The sequence below is a fragment of the Coregonus lavaretus genome (assembly GCF_964263955.1).
Source record: "Coregonus lavaretus genome assembly, chromosome: 5".
In the NCBI taxonomy this organism is placed as follows: Eukaryota; Metazoa; Chordata; class Actinopteri; order Salmoniformes; family Salmonidae; genus Coregonus; species Coregonus lavaretus.
This window is the reverse complement of record NC_139992.1, coordinates 10,961,356-10,984,134: the sequence shown is the minus strand read 5'-3', so window position 1 is coordinate 10,984,134 and position 22,779 is coordinate 10,961,356. Positions and strand designations below refer to the sequence as shown.

At 44.4% G+C, this 22,779-nt stretch overlaps 1 protein-coding gene across 1 annotated transcript in view; it reads right to left on the bottom strand.

Moving 5' to 3' along the window:
- LOC311128802 (voltage-gated delayed rectifier potassium channel KCNH8-like) overlaps window positions 1-20,480 on the bottom strand; it is a gene marked incomplete at its 3' end in the record, with an annotated part of 155,412 nt that extends 134,932 nt beyond the window's left edge. The window contains exon 1 of the mRNA XM_084161035.1: window positions 20,255-20,480. Coding sequence (XP_084017161.1) covers window positions 20,255-20,330 — 76 coding nt within the window. The 5' untranslated portion in view covers window positions 20,331-20,480. The remainder of the gene's footprint in view (window positions 1-20,254) is intronic.
- Window positions 20,481-22,779: the final 2,299 nt, after the last annotated feature.

Below are 22,779 nucleotides of genomic sequence, written 5' to 3'. Positions count from 1 at the left end.
CAGGGGCGTCCGAGCGGTCCTACTCCGCCTCTGGAAATACAGCCTGTTGGTGAAGGGGGAGAAATGCGAATTCCACCAACAGGCCATCTCCTTCCTGGGATACAGGATCAGTCCTCAGGGGGTGTTCATGGAAAGAGCGAAGACGGACGCTGTCAGGTCATGGCCAGTCCTCACCACCATCAAGGGCCTACAGAGCTTCCTGGGCTTCACAAATTTCTACCGCCGTTTCATCAGGTCCTTCAGCTCCAGAGCCGCCCCGCTCACCTCTCTCAAGGGTGGGCCTCAGAAGCTGGCCTGGAACCCTGAGGCTGACGCTGCCTTCAAGAGGCTGAAAGAGAGGTTCACCACAGCGCCCCTCCTAGAACACCCATATCCGGCTCGTCCTTTCATCCTGGAGGTGGACGCATCTGAGGAGGGCGTGGGCGGGGTCCTCTCCCAGTGGCAAGGTAAGCCAGAGAAAATGTATCCCTGTGCCTTTTTCTCAAAAAAGCTTACCCCCACAGAGAGGAACTATGGAGTTGGAGACAGGGAGTTGTTGGCGGTGGTCCTCGCTCTGGAGGAATGGAGACACTGGCTGGAGGGCGCAGTCCATCCATTCCGGATTCTCACTGACCACCAGAATTTGGAGCACATATGGGCAGCGAAACGGATGAACTCTCGTCAAGCCAGGTGGGCCCAATTTCTTACTCGCTTTCAGTTTATTCTGTCCTACCGCCCAGGATCCCAGAATGTGAAGGCCGACGCACTCTCCAGGATGCACCATACTGGAGAAAGGTAGGATCTGGGGTGTCCTATCCTGCCTCCGTCTCTCATCGTGGCACATGTTGTTTTGGATGTGGACGAAGACATCCGCCTGGCGGCTCAGGAGGACCCAGCGCCTGCCAATGCCCCTCCGGTGCGTGTGTATGTACCCACCAGGGTCCATGACCGCCTGCTGATCTGGGAGCACACCACCCTTACGGCAGGGCACTCCGGTTTGACACGCACCCTACATTCTCTCTCACAAAAATACTGGTGGCCCACCTTGGCTACTGATGTCTCCCGCTATATCAACTCCTGTTCCGTATGTGCCCAAACAAAGACACCTCGGAATGCCCCGGCAGGCAAACTAGTTCATTTCATAGTGGCTCAGCGACCTTGGTCACACCTGTACATAGACTTTGTCACCGACCTCCCACGTTCTGACGGTAGTTCGGTTTTCCAAATCATGCCGTTTTTTGCCACTAACTGGTCTTCCTTCTGCTCTCCAGGTCGCTGAGGTCCTGTTCCAACAGGTCTTCCGGCATTATGGACTTCCGGAGGACATCGTCTCCTCCCGTTGCTCCCCTTCCGGCGCTCTGATTCGCCGGTCTACTGAGCCACCGGTCTCAGCGCACCACCTCGACAACACCGGAATGGAAACCCAACGCACCCTAATCACCTCCAGCGCACCTGCACCTCATCTCCTCACCACCCCTATATAGCCCTGGACTGTTCAGTGTTGTGCTGTTATGTGATTGTTAGTGTCATGTCGTGTACTCGCTCTTTGTTGTTCTCTTGCTCAGTGTAAAGTAAACCTTTACATTGTTGATTCCTGCGTCTGCGTCCTACCTCTTGGTATCCTCAGTACTCGTCACATTCGGCTTGTAAACTTTCCTGGACTTGGGGGTCTATTCTTTATTCACATCATTTTTTCCCATTTCAGAATATATGATATCACAAAATGTTTCATACCACACATCTAAATCAAATGTTCTTTCTTGACACCTTTGCAGAGATTCAATGAGTTCCAACAGAGCTCTACATGCTATTTCAGAACATAGAAAGTAATTTGGCACATTTATTTTCTTACATTTAGGCGTATGCGGGGTATGTATATTTTGCCTGAGTGATGCACAGTAATACCTGGTTGAGAAAGTTCATGGCCAACAGAAAAGTCAAAACATCTGCATTCTTCAACCATCTGTGTAGGGGGTAACACCTTAAATTCCAAAAACATTCTAGACAGTCATGGAGGTTAACTATAGTCCACCACAGCTTTTCCTTTGCCAGATATGGATGTAAAGTTATCGCTTAAGGGGCATATCCTTCCATTAATGATACACATTTTAGAGTCCCGAAGGAATTCTAATAGGGTTTCCCCATGATGATTAACAAAGTCATCCAAAGCAACGCACGATGGAATATTATCAATATCATTTATATAGTCATCTAACCTCCCAATTCGACTGTTAATATCCCCACATATGTAAATATCATCTGCTTCTGTATAAACAGTAGGGGAAAAAAGTATTTAGTCAGCCACCAATTGTGCAAGTTCTCCCACTTAAAAAGATGAGAGAGGCCTGTAATTTTCATCATAGGTACACGTCAACTATGACAGACAAAATTAGGAAAAGAAATCCAGAAAATCATATTGTAGGATTTTTTATGAATTTATTTGCAAATTATGGTGGAAAATAAGTATTTGGTCACTGTCACGCCCTGGCTCTGGGGACTCTTTCATGTTGAGCCAGGGTGTTAGTTTCTATGTTTTGTGTTTCTATGTTGGCCGGGGTGGTTCTCAATCAGAGGCAACGTGAATCAGCTGTTGCTTGTTGTCTCTGATTGGGAACCATACTTAGGTAGTCGTTTGGCATTTGTGTGGTGTGGTATCTTGTTCCGTGTAGGTTTGTGTTGGTGAACCTGTAGACTTCACGTATCGTTTGTTGTTTTTGTTCGTGTGTTGTACATCTAATAAATCATGTACGCTTATCACGCTGCGCCTTGGCCCGTTTCATCTAATGACGATCGTGACAGTCACCTACAAAACAAGCAAGATTTCTGGCTCTCACAGACCTGTAACTTCTTCTTTAAGAGGCTCCTCTGTCCTCCACTCGTTACCTGTATTAATGGCACCTGTTTGAACTTGTTATCAGTATAAAAGACACCTGTCCACAACCTCAAACAGTCACACTCCAAACTCCACTATGGCCAAGACCAAAGAGCTGTCAAAGGACACCAGAAACAAAATTGTAGACCTGCACCAGGCTGGGAAGACTGAATCTGCAACAGGTAAGCAGCTTGGTTTGAAGAAATCAACTGTGGGAGCAATTATTAGGAAATGGAAGACATACAAGACCACTGATAATCTCCCTTGATCTGGGGCTCCACGCAAGATCTCACCCCGTGGGGTCAAAATGATCACAAGAACGGTGAGCAAAAATCCCAGAACGACACGGGGGGACCTAGTGAATGACCTGCAGAGAGCTGGGACCAAAGTAACAAAGCCTACCATCAGTAACACACTACGCCGCCAGGGACTCAAATCCTGCAGTGCCAGACGTGTCCCCCTGCTTAAGCCAGTACATGTCCAGGCCCGTCTGAAGTTTGCTAGAGTGCATTTGGATGATCCAGAAGAGGATTGGGAGAATGTCATATGGTCAGATGAAACCAAAATAGAACTTTTTGGTAAATACTCAACTCGTCGTGTTTGGAGGACAAAGAATGCTGAGTTGCATCCAAAGAACACCATACCTACTGTGAAGCATGGGGGTGGAAACATCATGCTTTGGGGCTGTTTTTCTGCAAAGGGACCAGGACGACTGATCCGTGTAAAGGAAAGAATGAATGGGGCCATGTATCGTGAGATTTTGAGTGAAAACCTCCTTCCATCAGCAAGGGCATTGAAGATGAAACGTGGCTGGGTCTTTCAGCATGACAATGATCCCAAACACACCGCCCGGGCAACGAAGGAGTGGCTTCGTATGAAGCATTTCAAGGTCCTGGAGTGGCCTAGCCAGTCTCTAGATCTCAACCCCATAGAAAATATTTGGAGGGAGTTGAAAGTCCGTGTTGCCCAGAGACAGCACCCAAAACATCACTGCTCTAGAGGAGATCTGCATGGAGGAATGGGCCAAAATAGCAGCAACAGTGTGTGAAAACCTTGTGAAGACTTACAGAAAACGTTTGACCTGTGTCATTGCCAACAAAGGGTATATAACAAAGTATTGAGAAACTTTTGTTATTGACCAAATACTTATTTTCCACCATAATATGCAAATAAATTCATTACAAATCCTACAATGTGACTTTCTCATTTTGTCTGTCATAGTTGACGTGTACCTATGATGAAAATTACAGGCCTCTCTCATCTTTTTAAGTGGGAGAACTTGCACAATTGGTGGCTGACTAAATACTTTTTTCCCCACTGTAGGTATACTTGACTTAACAAATTACTATAGAAGGAGAATGCATCTCTACCCCATGTGGACTGGTCAGGTGACAAATAGCATTAAAACACAAAACAATAATCTGACTCCCTATGTTCAAAGCGCAAACCAATAATTCCTTCTATGACTTTAGCGATGATTTAAATTGTATATGCTTTCATCTCAGACCTTACACATATCCCCACTCCCCCAGAGCCCTGGGGGCTTTCACATTCTATTGTGTCCATACCATACATACCCTTCAATGTCAATAGTTTCTTGCTGACGCAAATGTGTTTCATTTATAGAGATAATGTCTGGGTTTAAGGATTTTAGTATTGTTATCCGTAACTTATTGTTCAAGGTAGTCCATCTGTAAACATTCCAATGCGCTATTGAAATCGACCGAGTTTGGGAACCCCTGCCGTAAGGGATGGGAAGCCCCTCAGTATGTAGTAGGTCTGTCCACCCCATGTCCTTGTCCGCGTTGTCCCTATGGTTGGTCTCGTTTCATGACCCGTCCGCTTCCCGTGACGAAATAGTCCTTTCCTCCTGGGATTTCCCTCATCAGCATCTTGAAGTTAAATTCTATAAGGCGATCGGTGTGGGATGGCCTCAAAGCTTTAGTTTTTTTCGTAACATGGAAACTTTCTCCTCCACGGCTGACACTCCACCTTCACGACCCTGGGACCTTTACCTCTCTCCCTCATCCTCTCAACTGCAATCACCTCTGTTTCTCAGCCTAGGCCTACCGATATCAGCTGGTTTAGGACCTCGTTTTCATCAGCTAGCAGTCCTGCCACTATGATAAGACACATCTGGGTCCAACTTTGTTGTTTTGGCAGCACCTATTCTCCCAGACCGCGCCACATAAACCTAACAGGGTAGGGGCCTGGGTGGGCATTCCGCCTCGGAGGCGGATCCGGCTCCGGGTGTGACCACCACTTACTCTCCACCTCCCCGTTGCGGCCCTGGTCTGGTCTGGACCTTGGCGCGCTGCTTCCTCTCTCCTTCCTCCCACGAAGTACCACGCCCTGTCTGGACCCTGGTGTGGGAGACCCCGAACCTGGAGAGGGGCTGACGTCTGGGTCTGGACTGGAACCGCTGACTGGAGCTGGACCCGACGACGGTGGATCGAACTGCTCTGGCTCCGGGGTGGAGCCGCTGACCGGAACTGGATCAGGCACCGGTGGAGCGGACTGCTCTGGCTCCGGAGTGGAGCTGCTGACCGGAGCTGGACTTGACCCCGGTGGAGCGGATTGCTCTGGCTCCGGAGTGGAGCAGCTGACCAGTGCCAGACCAGGCACCAGTGGAACAGGCACGGGCCGTGCCGGACTGGACACACGCACCACTGGCTTGGTGCGAGGAGCAGGTACGGGCCGGACTGGGCTGACGACGCGCACCCCTGGCTTGGTGCGGGGAGCAGGAACGGGCCGTACCAGACTGGTGACGCGCACCACTGGCCTGGTGCGGGGAGCAGGAACAGGCCGGGCCGGGCTGGCGACGCGCACCACTGGCTTGGTGCGAGGGACAGGAACAGGTCGGACCGGGCTGGCGACGCGCACCACTGGCTTGATGCGAGGAGCAGGAACGGGCCGAACCATACTGGGAACACCCACCACTGGCTTAGTGCGGGAATCAGGAACGGGCCGGACCGGACTGGCGACACGCACCACTTGATTGGTGCGAGGAGCGGGACTGGGTTCCTTCATTAACCCCCGCTCCTTCTGCTGCCTAACCAGCTCCTCTCGCCGTGTCTCTACACTTTCCTTCTTTCCTTTTTCCCATCTTTGTACCTAGGCTCCTTATCTCCATCATGCTATTGGCACATTCTTTCTTTCTGAAACTTAATTTCATGTCATGTTTGCAATCATATCATGTGAAAAAATGCATGGGAACTCTGTCAGGGTAGAACAGTCTTTTATTATGAACCAGTCAGTTGGTGATTAATGACACGAAACTGACGGCCCTATCTGAGCATCTGCAGGAGGCTCGTATCCCAGAAGCCATTGGACTGGGGACGACCACGGGACAGACCACCAAGACACTGTTCATCGTTTACCGGCAACTCAAGGAGAGAACCCCTTCCTCATCCTCTGACACTGGTACCATCCCACATACGCTCCTCATCCTCTGACACTGGTACCATCCCACATACGCATGACTGTAAGTCGCTTTGGATAAAAGCGTCTGCTAAATGGCATATTATTATTATTTATTATATGTTTCTACAATTATGAGAAAATATTAATATTGGTATGAAATATATGTAGTTGTATGGAAATAAATTATTAATCTATTATGAATAATAATTGGCTGTATGGATTCATTTAACTTTTTGTCAACAATGTGGTCAAAAATGCGCAGCATGGGGGGCCTCAAGCAGATAAAATATTATTTTTAAATAATGCCCAGCTCACGAGGCCCCTTGATGATGTAAGGCCTAAGGCATTTGCCTCTTCTGCCTAATGTTAAGTCCGCCACTGAGTATGGCCATATCTAAAATAGATAATCAACAGAAGACGACATTATTCATTACAATGTCACTCTCACTTTAAGCCCATTAAGCTTTTGACAGCTAGTGGTGGTGGTGGTGGGGGTGGGGGTGGTGGTGGTAGTGGGGGTGGGGGTGGTAGTGGTGGTGGGTGTGGTGGTAGTGGTAGTAGTGGTGGTGGTAGTGGTGGTGGTAGTGGTGGTGGTGGTAGAGACGTGGGAGATGTGTAACCACACCATGAAATGCAGACAGAGGCTCTGACACTTGGCCTGTTGTTGTATACCAGAGCGTGGTAGTAAACTGCATGCATCATACCGAGAGGGGAGAAAGAAGGTTCAGCCAACTTAGGAAAAGTAATAACATCCGTCATCCCGAGAGGGGGCCTATAAATAAGAGCATCAGCATCATGTTTCCAGAAGTATGATTCAGGTTGAAGGTGTGACACTGGGGAGACGTGTGATGTGACTAGACATGGGGCGGCAGTGGTCCTTAGGCCACACAGCATCTCCTACAGTGTTAAGATAAAGACATAAGGTGGATTAACCTTCTTGTGAATCTGGAACATGGCAGTCAGTTGACTGTTTGAACCTTGAGTCTTCTGTGCCCTGTGCACCACTAGACTGTGTTACCATGCTGAGCTAAAGCCTAGACAGGCTCTCTCTCTCTCTCTCTCTCTCTCTCTCTCTCTCTCTCTCTCTCTCTCTCTCTCTCTCTCTCTCTCTCTCTCTCTCTCTCTCTCTCTCTCTCTCTCTCTCTCTCTCTCTCTCTCTCTCTCTCTCTCTCTCTCTCTCTCTCTCTCTCTCTCTCTCTCTCTCTCTCTCTCTCTCTCTCTCTCTCTCTCTCTCTCTCTCTCTCTCTCTCTCTCTCTCTCTCTCTCTCTCTCTCTCTCTCTCTCTCTCTCTCTCTCTCTCTCTCTCTCTCTCTCTCTCTCTCAATGAGAGCTTTAGAAGGAACCCACTGGGCACACAGTTGTTGAATCAACGTTGTGTCCACGTCATATCCATGAAATTACATTGGACCAGCCTGGAATAGAAGTTGAATTGACGTCTGTGCCCAGTGGGAAATGTGTTTCTCTGTATCTCTTTGTCAGACTGTTTATAAAACACAAAGCTTTGCGTGTTTGTTTGTCGCAGGCAACAGCGAGATGCAAGAACAAAATGGCTTTATATTTAGCTCCGCAGATGCTTTGTTGAAACGCTCTGGTTCCGACACTCGGCAGATCCCTGTCCCATGTCTGACAACACAGAGAGGTCGCAATGAATCCTTGACATCCATGGGAGTTAATTACAATGACTGCACTTAGATTGCTGGAGGTGGGTAATTAGTGTGAACAGCAAACGAATACTGCAAATAGAAAAAATAAAGACAAAAAGGCCTGTGTTTTTGTAGATCTCAGAGGAGAAATTGAGTGGACCTCTTCTTGATGAGCAGAGTTCATTTGGATGCAGGATAGTTGGAAATAATGTGTGTGGATGGCTCTGTGAAAGAACATGTGTGGATGGATCTCTGTTGGATGAGCCAGCATTCGTTAATCTGGATATACTCGACCGGTCAAAGGTTTTAGAACACCCACTCATTCAAGGGTTTTTCTTTATTTTTACTATTTTCTATATTGTAGAATAATAGTGAAGACATCAAAACTATGAAATAACACATATTCAAAAACGTTTGACCGGTAGTGTATAGTCGTTGGAAGTTGGAGGGGCTTCTTGCGTTCTGAGTTCTGTCTGGTTCTGAGTTCTGGTGGATACTTGAGTCACTTGGTTGGGTTGGACTACAGTCAAACTGTTGAAGCGGCTCCAGCACTGAGGACTGAGGACTAGAGGGTGCCAAGTTAATTAGGCTAAACGGTTTGTATAAAGTTGGGTACTATAAAGTCGGCATCTTGCCTGCTCTCAAGAAAGACCAAGGACTGTTTTGGCTCTTTAATTTAGTTTTCAAAGGAGAGCGCTCTTGGAGTCATACACAATGCCCTCATGCCTATGACAGAGAAAATAATATAAATAATTACAGACAATTAGTAGGCTAATATGCATGGGTGACCAGAGGAAATGTCAAGAAAGTCCATTGATTGACAGGTGAAGCGCGCACACACACACACACTGCAGCGTTCAATAACAGATTATCCCGACTGCCTATATCTATGTATGATTGTGTTCCACACAATTTTCCTTTATAAAGCCGTGACTTAATCATACACTATCTGCTGAAGAGCCACATTAAGGTTTTCAACTAAATGAAAAAACCTCATGACAGGATTAGTTAAGAGAGCAACAATTCCCACCAGCATCTGAAGACTTATTCCACATCAATCCAAAGTGGTAGTAAGATGAGCTAAAGTTAGTGTGCCTTGAGCATCTGCTCTTATCTTCCTCTAGACTCTAGAGGATGAGGAGAGGAGAGGGTGAGGAGAGGGTGAGGAGAGGGTGAGGAGAGGAGATGGTGAGGTTTTGGAGAGGGGAGCATGAGGAGAGGAGAGGGTGAGGAGAGGAGAGGGTGAGGAATGGGAGAGGGAGGGTGAGGACGGATTGTTGGAATGGATGAGATTGGATCTGCCTCTCGGCGTGTTCACACCGGCGTCAGATAGCGCTTTTATCAAGCTGTCACACACAAATGGTTTAGGGGAACACTCTCTTACGCAACTCACAGACTGTCACTATGGAAACTCCATCACAATTAGGGTAGAATGTTTTGCCATTATTTTACAAAAATTCCATCCCGAGAATAAATCAATTTTCTTCCGGGTAACCCGGTATTTCCCGCCAAAACCAGAAGTGTCATTCAAAAGCATATACAGTTGTGAAGTCTGAAGTTTACATACACTTACGTTGGAGTCATTGAAACTTGTTTTTCAACCACTCCACAAATTTATTGTTAACAAACTATAGTTTTGGCAAGTCAGTTAGGACATCTACTTTGTGCATGACACAAGTAATTTTTCCAACAATTGTTTACAGACAGATTATTTCACTTATAATTCACTGTATCACAATTCCAGTGGGTCAGACGTTTACATACACTAAATTGACTGTGCCTTTAAACAGCTTGGAAAATTCTAGAAAATGATGTCATGGCTTTAGAAGCTTCTGATAGGCTAATTGACATCAGTTGAGTCAATTGGAGGTGTACCTGAAAATGTATTTCAAGGCCTACCTTCAAACTCAGTGCCTCTTTGCTTGACATCATGGGAAAATCAAAAGAAATCAGCCAAGACCTCAGAAAATAAATTGTAGACCTCCACAAGTCTGGTTCATCCTTGGGAGCAATTTCCAAACGGCTGAAGGTACCACATTCATCTGTACAAACAATAGTACGCAAGTATAAACACTAAGGAGAGATGCTCACTAACAGGGATGTAAACAAATTTGTGCACAACATTTTAGAGAAATACGATTTTTGTGCGTATGGGACATTTCTGGGATCTTTTATTTCAGCTCATGGAACATGGGACCAACATTTTACATGTTGCATTTATATTCTTGTTCAGTGTATATGATATAGGCTACTGCACATTACGCACAACAGAAAAACATAAAAGCCCATAGATGTAGCTAGCTATATGCTCTCTTGGGTAAATAAATGAAACTAGCTCCAGTAGGCTAATATTTTTGAGTGTGAACTGTACTGTATTGTATTATACTGTTTTATATGGACTGGAATTACGGACATCGTTCAAACCATGATAAAGCAGGGAGAGAACATGTGATTCTGGTGCATGACCTACGGCCTACAAAGTTGCTTCATTCCTTCCTCGTTTTCAACAGTTAAATCAAATACTGTACATTTCGTTGTCCTTATCTTCATCATTCTAATGACATCCTTGAATAATATAGGACTAGAATTAGATGCAGAAGGCTTTCACTTCTCCTCAAGAAGATTGAATGGTTATGGGTCTGAATAAATAACTGCTATAGCCTACTGCCATCGTGCATTTGCTCTTCTTTCAAACTACCCCTGAGTTCTATTGGCTGCTGTATTTAACATTCAGCAAACAAGAGCTTTGAATAGTCTATCGGTATTAGAAATGCAATAAAAATCATTTCCAGCAAGCTATTCTAGTCTAGCTTTTCCTGCATGAGACTCCAAGAGCTAATGAGCGTTTTCTAAGGAGAGGCCAGCGGAGCACAGGTGTGTGCGTATTGCGCAAGAGACAGAGGCTATAAGTTAGAAGCTTATTATGCATAACCCATCATGAATTAGCTAAATATAAGGCTAATACTGCATTGAGTGTATTACCTGAAAGAGGTAGGCTAGGACATCTACAGTGCCCTCCACTAATATTCGGCAAACCGGGCTGTGAATCTTTTTTCTTTGCTGTTTATCCTCTTGGTCTTTCATTCAAAATATTATCTCAAATCAAACCTTTACAGTTTTTTACGATTGCTTACACACTAAAATTAAACTTTTCCCACAATTAGCAAAACCTTACACTCAAGGAGCAAAACACAAGGCTAGATTTGCACAACTGTAAGCACATTGTCAGCTTCACACTATTTGCAAAACATTACACACAGTGATTTGCAAAACACTAAACACACTTGTATACATCAGACACAGAAGTATATCATGATGTCACTTCCTTGCAATTCCAAAGCACTGACTGTCAAATTACCACACCTATGAGCCAATCTGTTAAACACAGCCATCAGGTGCACAAACACATGATTGCTAAATTGTAGACACACCAATTAGGTTTAAGCATTATAAAAATGCAGCAGGTAGGTTCACCTGCCTTCAACCAAAATGGAAGGAGTCAGAAGAAGAGTGAGGGTGAGAGGAGGAGTACACAGAGGAGGAGAAGGAGGTAGAGGAAGAGGCAGAGGCCGAGCCAGAGGTCGAGGAAGACCTGAAGCAGGAGGAGAACGTGCATAAAGAAGAAGAGGACCAAACTTATCAAATGACATTCGTGCAAAACTAGTGGACCATGTTGTGAACCACGGATTGACGCTGAGGGAAGGACTTTTCGACAGGAAAACAGGTAAAAGAAGATCTGTCTACAGTTACAGTAATCAGCCGCTTATTGTATGCACCATATCAGCACTTGTGTGACATTGTACAGTAAGTTACATGTATTATTCTCTACATAGGATTGAGGGTCGGGAACGACAAGGAGGAAGGGGGCCCATATTCACGCAAGAACAAGAGAGAGAGATAATAAACATGGTTTTGGCCAATAATGCTATCAGGCTCAGAGAACTATAAGCCAACATTATCGGTGACCATGACATTATCAATAATGTCCATCAGGTCTCTCAGTCAACACTGGCACGCATCCTGAAAAGACATCAGGTTCAAATGAAACAACTTTATCGAGTGCCTTTTGAGCGGAATTCAGAGAGGGTCAAACGGCTGCGGCATGAGTATGAGGAGGTTTGTATTGTTCACTTTAGCACTGTGATGTTGCATACTGCACACATTACTTTTTTACATTGACTGTATACTAGACCTATCCTGAACTACACAATCTTGTCTTTCACTGTATTTCAGAGAGTTTTGGAGATGGATGCTGAGGAAATCCTGCATGAATTCATATATATTGACGAGGCAGGGTTCAACCTCACAAAAGCAAGAAGGAGAGGCAGAAATATCATTGGCCACAGGGCTATAATCAATGTCCCAGGGCAACGTGGGGGTAACATCACCCTTTGCGCTGCCATTTCACAGCATGGGGTTCTCCTCCGTCATGCCAAAATGGGCCCTTACAACACACCTCACATTCTCGCATTTTTGGACCGATTGCACCACATCGTCACAGCAGGTAATGAAATGCACCAGATGCAATACACTGTCATCTGGGACAATGTGTCATTCCACCGCTCTGCTTTGGTCCAGAACTGGTTTCAACACCATCCACAGTTGACAGTACTATACCTTCCACCATACTCTCCGTTTCTAAACCCTATCGAAGAGTTTTTCTCTGCATGGCGGTGGAAGGTTTACGATCTCCAGCCCCAGGCTCAGGTACCCCTCATTCAGGCCATGGAGGACGCCTGTGACCAAGTCGACGCCGCAGCTGTGCAAGGATGGATTCGACATTCAAGACGGTTCTTCCCGCATTGTCTTGCTAATGAGGATATTGCTTGTGATGTTGATGAAATTCTCTGGCCAGATCCAGCTAGGCGAAGAGATAATGTATAGTATGTTTACTGTAGTATTTTCTGTACAATAGTCCGTTTTTTTCAGATAATTTTTTATGTTTGTTGTTGTTGTTATTTACTGTATTGTAACCTGTACTGGATACAGTATTTTACGTTTGTCTGTTGTTTGCTGAGCTAACAGTGTTATGCACACTACTGTAGTAGCATGAAAACTGGGACATGTTTTGTTGTGATTCTCCATGTTGACATGTTGACTGATTTGGGTATATGGAGAGAAATAAATTATATTTTCCTCAGTCTGCAGCATTGGTCTTGTGTTGTGTTTGTAGAGTTGCACTTTCTCTGTGTACTTAATTTACAGTACTCTAATCACTGAGAATTAGACTTGCTAAAAGTGTTTTAGGTTAACAACAGCAGTGTGTAACTGGTTCAAAAAGATTGAAGTCATATGAAATGTGTGTGTTTCGTATGGTAACAAAATATTGTTTTTATGAAGTCGTGTATAGTTTTGACAAAAGTGTTCCATTTTGCAAATGATCTGAAGTGTTGTGCTACTTTGGTGTAGGGTTGTGCTAATTGTGTGTATTGTTTTGACAAACCGGGCCCTGTTTTCAAAATTGTGCTTAAACAATTGAAAAAAAATGTAATTGAAGTATAATAAAAATAAAAATAAAGTGAAATAAATGAAAAACATATTTTTCCACAAAAGGTTGTTGAGCTGCACAAATCAGGAAATGGCTATAGGAAAATAGCTCAACGGTTGAAAATGCCCATTTCCGCTATCAGTGCAATAATTAAAAAGTTTAAAGCAACTGGAGATGTTAACAATTGGCCTGGAAGAGGACATGTGTCTATATTGACCCCACGCACAGTGAGGAGGATTGTTCGAGTGGCCAAAAAATCTCAAAGGATCACAGCTGGAGAATTGCAGATGTTAGTTGGGTCTTGGGGGCAGAAAGTCTGCAAAACTACGATCAGACGCCACCTACATAACCACAAGTTGTTTGGGAGGGTTGCCATAAAAAAGCCTTTACTGTCATCAAACAACAAACTCAAGCGCCTACAGTTTGCCAAAGGTTAATGGAACTTTCAATGGGACCGGGTTCTATGGTCAGATGAGACCAAAATATAGCTTTTTGGAAACAAACATCAGAGGTGGGTTTGGCGTAGACAGAAAGAAAGCCATGCAGAAAAGTACCTCATCCCCACTGTGAGGTATGGTGGTGGATCTTTGATGTTTTCTACCAAAGGCCCTGGACACCTTGTTAGGATACATGGTATCATGGACTCCATCAAGTACCAGCAGATATTACATCAAAAACCTGACTGCCTCTGCTAGGAAGCTTAAACTGGGCCGTGGTTGGATCTTCCAGCAGGACAATGATCCAAAGCACACCTCAAAATCAACACAAAAATGGTTCACTGACCACAGAATCAAGGTTTGGCTATGGCCATCCCAGTTCCCTGACCTAAACCTCATAGAAAACCTTTGGGATGAGCTGAAGAGGAGAGTCCATCAGCGTGGACCTCGGAATCTGAAGGATCTGGAGAGATTCTGTATGGAGGAACGGTCTCAGATCCCTTGCCATTTGTTCTCCAACCTCATTACGCATTATAGGAGAAGACTCAGAGCTGTTATCTTGGCAAAGGGAGGTTGCACAAAGTATTGAATGAAGGGGTGCCAATAATTGTTGCACACATACTTGAGAAAAATATTTGTTTTATGATAATTTATTTTTTCTTTCAATTATTTTACTTTAATTAAAGGTTAGATTTTTGTGAATATGTTGAATGAAAGACCAAGAGGATAAACAATAAAAAAAAAAAATGTACAGCCCGTTTTGCTCATATTTACCAAGGGTGCCAATATTAGGTGAGGGCACTGTATATATAGGGCTATATACAGTGCATTCGTAAAGTAAAATGGATTAAATGTTTATTTTTTTCCTCATCAATCTACACACAATACCCCATAATGAAAAAGCAAAAACAGGTTTTATAAATTTTTGCAAGTGTATTAAAAATAAACTTCAATATTACATTTGCATAAGTATTCAGACCCTTTACTCAGTACTTTGTTGAAGCACCTTCGATCTGGTTCAAGTCCGGGCTCTGGCTGGGCCACTCAAGGACATTCAGATACTTGTCCCGAAGCCACTCCTGCGTTGTCAGTAAAAGGCACATGACAGCCCGCTTGGAGTGCCAAAAGGCACCTAAAAGACTCAGCATCATGCTGTCTTGATGTTTTTCAGCGGCAGGGACTGGGAGACTAGTCAGGATCAAGGGAAAGATGAACGGAGCAAAGTACAGAGAGATCCTTGATGAAAATCTGATCCAGAGTGCTCAGGACGTCAGACTGGGGCGAAGGTTCACCTTCCAACAGGACAATGACCCTAAGCACACAGCCAAGACGGCTTCCATCTGGCCACTCTACCATAAAGGCCTGATTGGTGGAATGCTGCAGAGATGGTTGTCCTTCTGGAAGGTTCTCCCATTTCCACAGAGGAACTCTGGAGCTCTGTCAGAGTGACCATCAGGTTCTTGGTCACCTCCCTGACCCAGGCCCTTCTCCCCCGATTGCTCACTTTGGCCGGGCGGCCAGCTCTAGGAAGAGTCTTGGTGGTTCCAAACTTCTTCCATTTAAGAATGATGGAGGCCACTGTGTTCTTGGGGACCTTCAATGCTGCAGACATTTTTTGGTACCCTTCCCCAGATCTGTGCCTCGACACAATCCTGTCTCGGCGCTCTACGGACAATTTCTTCGACATGGCTTGTTTTTGCTCTGACATGCACTGTCAACTGTGGGACCTTATATAGACAGGTGTGTTCCTTTCCAAATCATGTCCAATCAATTGAATTTACCACAGGTGGACTCCAATGAAGTTGTAGAAACATCTCAAGGATGATCAATGGAAACAGGATGCACCTGAGCTCAATTTCGAGTCTCATAGCAAAGGGTCTGAACACTTATGCAAATAAGGTATTTCTGTTTTTATTATACATTTGCAAAAAATTCTAAACCTGTTTTCGCTTTGTCATTATGGGGTATTGTGTGTAGATTGATGAGGGAAAAAATTAATATCATCAATTTTAGAATAAGGCTGTAACTTAACAAAATGTGAAAAAACTCAAGGGGTCTGAATACTTTCCGAATGCACTATATATCAATCTAGAACAGGATTTTCTATTTTGGATGCAATTTGAATGGAGTTGATGCAGAGGCCGCACAGTGTGTTGTGAAATCTGTGAATGTATTGCAATGTTTTTAAATTGTATAACTGCCTTAATTTTGCTGTACCCCAGGATCCATAATAAATACAAATACAAATACAGATACAGATGGAAAGAGAGAAAGACTGTGAGACTGCTCGCGCATGCACTGATTTAAAGCAACAATACTCGAGTGATAGGCTTTTTAAAAACTCTGCAGCTGCAATTTAAAATGAATAATCTTCACAATTCAAAAATAAGGTGACCCCCAAAACCCAGATGGAGATTCCCGCCATTCAACCCTAATCACAATGGATCAAAACACAGAGAGACACACAAGGCTCAAGCAGCCCTGCTTGGAACTCGACCCCCCACTTCCCCGGCATGTGCCCTAAAACCTTTTGAAACTCGCCCTTTCAGATACAAAGTGTTTACTGCTTTACTGAATTAGAAATATGCAGCTATAAAACAACATCAACAATTATTCTCTGATCAAATCACATAAAGGTTGGAGATAGCCCTTGACCATGACTCTCAGTTCCATTACACTACACATAAGAGTCACTGGATAAAGGCATATTCTGTAAGGGGGAGTTTTGTTAAGAGCCCTGACACTTGGTCTGAACACGAACACGCATTGCTTGCGGTATGGTTTTGGAAGCATAAGGATCTTATCTTTCATATCAGCGAGATATATATTTTTAACAAAATGTTCAATTGATACACACCTTTATAGGGTTAGCGTTAGTGTTCCCACATGGCCATATCTCCACGTTGCGGCGCTTGTTTATGGAAGACAGATGGAAGACAAGCATGGCCACCTGTGCTAATTAGCTATCTAGCATGCTCCGAACACCTGTGTGTGTATTAGTGTAACTGGGGAGGAAGTGTAGGTCATCAACTGGAGGCACACACAGCTTGTGGATCTGTGCAAAACTGCTACAGTGAGTGCATATAATTTATTTGAAAGACTCTTTCTCGCTGATATGAAAGATAAGGGGCATATCAGCATATGTTTTGAAAACCGGTTTGAAAGCGATGGCGCTGGAGTAGATGGCTGCCGTTTTACGGGCTCCTAACCAATTGTGCTATTGTGTGTGTCTTTTTGCGTTATTTGTAACTTATTTTGTGCATCATGTTTCTGCAACCGTCTCTTATGACCGAAAAGAGCTTCTGGATATCAGGACAGCGATTACTCACCTTGTACAGGACAAATCTTTTTTATTTAACGAGTCGGACTGAAAGATTTACTTCAGACACCCGACAAGGCCCAAATCCCTGTCATTCGCAGGAGAAAGAGACAGAGATATTGGGGACGTAGGTCGGGTGTCTTGTAAGGATCCGACGGCAAGTAGGTAACCTGCCTCTACTATCAGTCCTATTAGCTAACGTACAATCGTTGGATAACAAAATAGACGAGCTACGATCACGAATATCCTACCAACGGGACATTAATAACTGTAATTTTTACATTTTAGTCATTTAGCAGACGCTCTTATCCAGAGCGACTTACAGTTAGTGAGTGCATACATTTTTCATACTGGCCCCCCATGGGAATCGAACCCACAACCCTGGTGTTGCAAGCGCCATGCTCTACCAACTGAGCTACAGGAGGCTAAATCTTATGTTTCACCGAGTCGTGGCTGAACGACAACATGGATAACATACAGCTGGCGGGGTTTACACTGCATCGGCAGGATAGAACAGCCGCCTCCGGTAAGACAAAGGGTGGCGGTCTGTATATATTTGTAAACAACAGCTGGTGCACAAAATCAAATATTAAGGAAGTCTCTAGGTTTTGCTCGCCTGAGGTAGAGTATCTCATGATAAGCTGTAGACCACACTAATTACCAAGAGTTTTCATCTATATTTTTCATTGCTGTCTATTTACCAACACAAACCGATGCTGGCACTAAGACCGCACTCAATGAGCTGTATAAGGCCATAAGCAAACAGGAAAACGCTCATCCAGAGGCGGCGCTCCTAGTGGCCGGGGACTTTAATGCAGGGAAACTTAAATCTGTTTTACCTAATTTCTACCAGCATGTTAAATGTGCAACCAGAGGGAAAAAAACTCTAGACCACCTTTACTCCACACACAGAGACGCGTACAAAACTCTTCCTCGCCCTCCATTTGGCAAATCTGACCATAATTCTATCCTCCTGATCCCTGCTTACAGGCAAAAATGAAAGCAGGAAGCACCAGTGACTCGGTCAATAAAGAAGTGGTCAGATGACGCAGATGCTAAGCTACAGGCCTGTTTTGCTAGCACAGACTGGAATATGTTCCGGGATTCTTCTGATGGCATTGAGGAGTACACCACATCAGTCACTGGCTTCATCAATAAGTGCATCGATGACGTCGTCCTCACAGTGACCGTACGTACATACCCCAACCAGAAGCCATGGATTACATGCAACTTCCGCACTGAGCTAAAGGGTAGAGCTGCCGCTTTCAAGGAGCGAGACTCTAACCCGGACGCTTATAAGAAATCCCGCTATGCCCTCCGACGTACCATCAAAGACGCAAAGCTTCAATACAGGACTAAGATTGAATCGTACTACGCTCGTTGGATGTGGCAGGGCTTGCAAACTATTACAGACTACAAAGGGAAGCACAGCCGCGAGCTGCCCAGTGACACAAGCCTACCAGACGAGCTAAATTACTCCTATGCTCGCTTTGAAGCAAGCAACACTGAAGCATGCATGAGAGCAGGACCTCTATACCAGACGGTGTCAGAGGAAGGTCCTAAAAGTTGTCAAAGACTCCAGCCACCCTAGTCATAGACTGTTCTCTCTGCTACCAGACGGCAAGCGTACCGGAGCGCCAAGTCTAGGTCCAAAAGGCTTCTTAACAGCTTCTACCCGCAAGCCATAAGACTCCTGAACAGCTAATCAAATTTACCTGGACTACCCGCCGCTGCCACTCTCTGTTTATTATCTATGCATAGTCACTTTAACTCCACCTACATGTACATATTACCTCAATTACCTCGACTAACCTGTTGCCCCCACATTGACTCTGTACCAGTCACCCCCTGTTTATAGCCTAGCTACTGTTATCTTACTGCTGCTCTTTAATTATTTCGTTTTTTATTTTTTACTTATCTATATTTTCTTAACACTCATTTTTCTTAAAACTGCATTGTTGGTTAAGGGCTTGTAAGTAAGCATTTCACTGTAAGGTCTACACCTGTTGTTTTCCGCGCATGTAACAAATACAATTTGATTTGATGATTATTGACGTTTCTAAACCTTAAAACGCTGCGTTGGAATTGTAGTTCACGTGGCCCCATCAGTGATCGAATGTAAGCGCTGTAAATCCTAAATATGAAGAAGGGTTTTCGAGAGCTAGGTTGGAGACAGCTGAGGTGAAAGGTGGTAGATGGACATTAGCAGCCAGTGCAGTATTAAACAATGGACTGCAGTATCGCAGTTAAACATAGCAGGTGCGCTCAATTACCCCGACACTTAAGAATCAAGCCCGATCTATCCACGTGCACAATTGTAAACTTGGAAATTGTTTTATGCGGATTTCTGAATGTGATGTCTAAATCAGTCATGTCCCGATGTAGCAATAACTGCATTTGCTGTGTATTATTATGCACTGTTAACATATAGACTAATATGTTATTAAATTGTGTTTTTACACTGGTACAGTCATGCCCTATGAGAGATGTATGACTGCGCATGTGCGAAAAGAAAGAAAGGGCATTCCCCCGTTCTGGTTAAAACACCAACGATGGACATGTGTGTTTATTCCTCCGTTAAGTAAACCGGTATTCCTGTCCTGAAGATGACAGCACCAACATGCACCCCGTAGGCTACAATAGTAGGCAGAGAAAGGGTTATAATACGATGTGTTTATTATAGGCTACAATGACCCCTTCAAGCATGCGGAGCTCAGTTGTGCGCCCGACAGAAACCACTGAACCAAGAAAGCACACAAAACAATATGCAAACTTTTTGCTAAAGCCAATTTAAGAAAACATCAGCTATCGATTATAATAACACGGTAAAGACAATGCTTTAACGCACAAATGGGATGAATAGGCATATACTGTCAATAAATGGAAATGAAAGTAGAATGGAAATGTCCGTTTCCTGCGTGGAAACACACCAATCAAATGGATTTCAGTGGAGCAATCCTTTCAGTGTGGAGACCGGTGCTTTGTCACTAAGATATTACTGGGTAGGCTATAAAGAAAGCCCTGAAAGTTAAAAACAGTAGAGGCTTTTAGCCGACCTATACCCGCTTTATGACCTGGAGGTTGGTTACTTACGGGTGCCATCGAAGCGGGTGGCGATGGTGTCCAGGAAGGTGTTCTGCGGAGCCAACAGACCTCTCATCACCGGCATCCTGGTACGGGTCGACTGGGTCCTCCTGCCTCGGCGCCCCGGGGCAGTGGATTCCTGTTCAGACCCAAACCCGGGAAAGAACCTTGACGTTCCGGGCGCGCATCCTAGCCCCTGGAGGAGCGCGCCGATCCGAGATGTGCGTGGCTCCACTTTGAGACCGGGGTTGTGACCATATCCTTCAAAAGGAAACGCTCATACCCGGTCTTGGAGAACCCAAACCTGGCACCAGCCTTTAGCTATAGATTACCAGCTATAAATAGCTTAGATTATTATTATTTTTGTCTAGAAGAAACAGCGCAGGGTAAGGACAGCGCAAGTTTCGGTACTGATGCTGTGAACTGAACTCCGGAGACAAGCTCCTCCTCGGCGGTAAGCAATAGAGCGCGCGCTCTCCTCCCCCTTGCAGTTGCTTTGTTTCTCTTGGTTACTACTGAGAGCAGATGTCATGTCACGTGATATATTTGGGGACTATAGTTCCAGAGACCAATGCTCCTTGGGTACATTGGAGGCTTGGCAGGGGTGACGATCCCATGTGATGCCCACAGACTTTCCTTTGGGGATAGGATGGGGGTTTGACAATAGTAGCTAGGCTACAAGAACCCGCTTTTCAACAAAATAAAGGAGATCCACTGTTGTAATATGCTATATCTCAAACTCCCTCCATAATCCGAAAATATAGGCAATGTCCAGGAACAAATCAAATTTCTGTTTAAACAAGTCAGCCTAAAACTCAATAATTGGCGCGGATAGGCCAAACAGCTGTCGCAGTTGCTATAGTGACAGTGGCTGTGCTTCAAGGGAGCGGGTCAGCGATTCAGAAATCAAATTTTACCTGTCACCCAACATACAATAACACATAAACAATAGCCCTATAAAACTTGTTCACTGAGAAACGAAAACCCAATTATGTTTTCTCTGGGGAGAACTCCATTGCTACAACATATGTTGCAGAGTTGAAAGCTTTTGACATGTTCCTCGCGTTCTCGTCGTGTTTTGAGAATGTTGTGGTGCCTCCTCTGCTCTCTAGCCAAGGCTGTTTGTGTGGGAGTGAATAGGGTACATTCAGAACTGCGTAAAGGGCATGGACTGCAGAAGGTTCATCATCAATGAATAAGCACACCGTTTGTTCAGTCCAACACACTTCCCTTGAGAAGTAATTCGATTTGTTTTATGTTTTAGTATTGCGCCATTAGCCTTAGTAGCCTATAGAGTAGGGGTCTCCAACCTTTTCTAGCTTGAGAGCTACTTTTAAAAAATGAAACATTGTAAGGTTCTGTATTTATTTTCTTAGTCAACCTTGTGTTCTTGAACGTAGCCCTGTTTCTTTGTGTTCTTGAACGTAGTAGTCCTGTCTTTCATTTTTGTTCATTGATTTCACCTGTGTTAGTTACTCACCTGGTCTCATTAGCTCTTTATTTAGTTCAGTTCATTCTGTTTGTGCTTGTGAGGTATTGTTCGTTTTGACTCAACTAAGCCTTTTCCTAGCTCGTTTGTGAGAACCAGTTATAGCCTTCAGTCCTAGTTTTTGACTATCCTGCCTGTTTGCCTACCTGTGAATGACCATTGCCTGCCTGTGACCACGATTACTGCCTTTTGCAAAGGCGAAATAAACACCTGCCACGCTCAGCGTGTGAATCTACACCTTTTTCTCAGAGTATTCATTACAAACATGTTGTTGTAACTTTTAAATAGGCCTAGGCACATTCTTCTCTTCTCCTCTACCCTGCAAATCCTCCCCGGGTCCTTGGTGTACAAGAGATGTGTCAATATACAGTGCCTTCCAAAAGTATTCATCCCCCTTGGCGTTTTTCCTATTTTGTTGCGTTACAACCTGTAATTTCTATGGAGTGGCCTTTTATTGTCCCCAGCACAAGGTGCAGCTGTGTAATGATCATGCTGTTTAATCAGCTTCTTGATATGCCACACCTGTCAGGTGGATGGATTATCTTGGCAATGGTGAAATGCTCACTAAGAGGGATGTAAACACATTTGTGCACACAATTTGAGAGAGTTAAGCTTTTTGTTCATATGAAACATTTCTGGGATATTTTATTTCAGCTCATGGAACATGGGACCAACACTTTACATGTTGTGTTTATATTTTTGTTCAGTATAGTTCTGTCAGGTAAGCCTACTTTGCAGTTAACATTTAATTGAGAAGGTTATTGGAGAAAGTCTTTCTGTCTACCCACAATATGGTTATCATTAGCATTGCTAACTGGCTACATGGAGTGATAAACAAACGCGGGCACCATACAGACAACAGACAAAGCAATATTGCTTGAAATTAATTGGCAGATATTGTGTTAGGCTACGTCTGACTTTTTAAGCAAATAGTGGCTAACCGGGGATGAATAATGTCAATGTGGCTTTGATTGGATAGTAGCCTGGAGCTTTATGTTTATGACAGCTTTCGATGGAACAAATAAAAAAATGCATGAAGCTTACT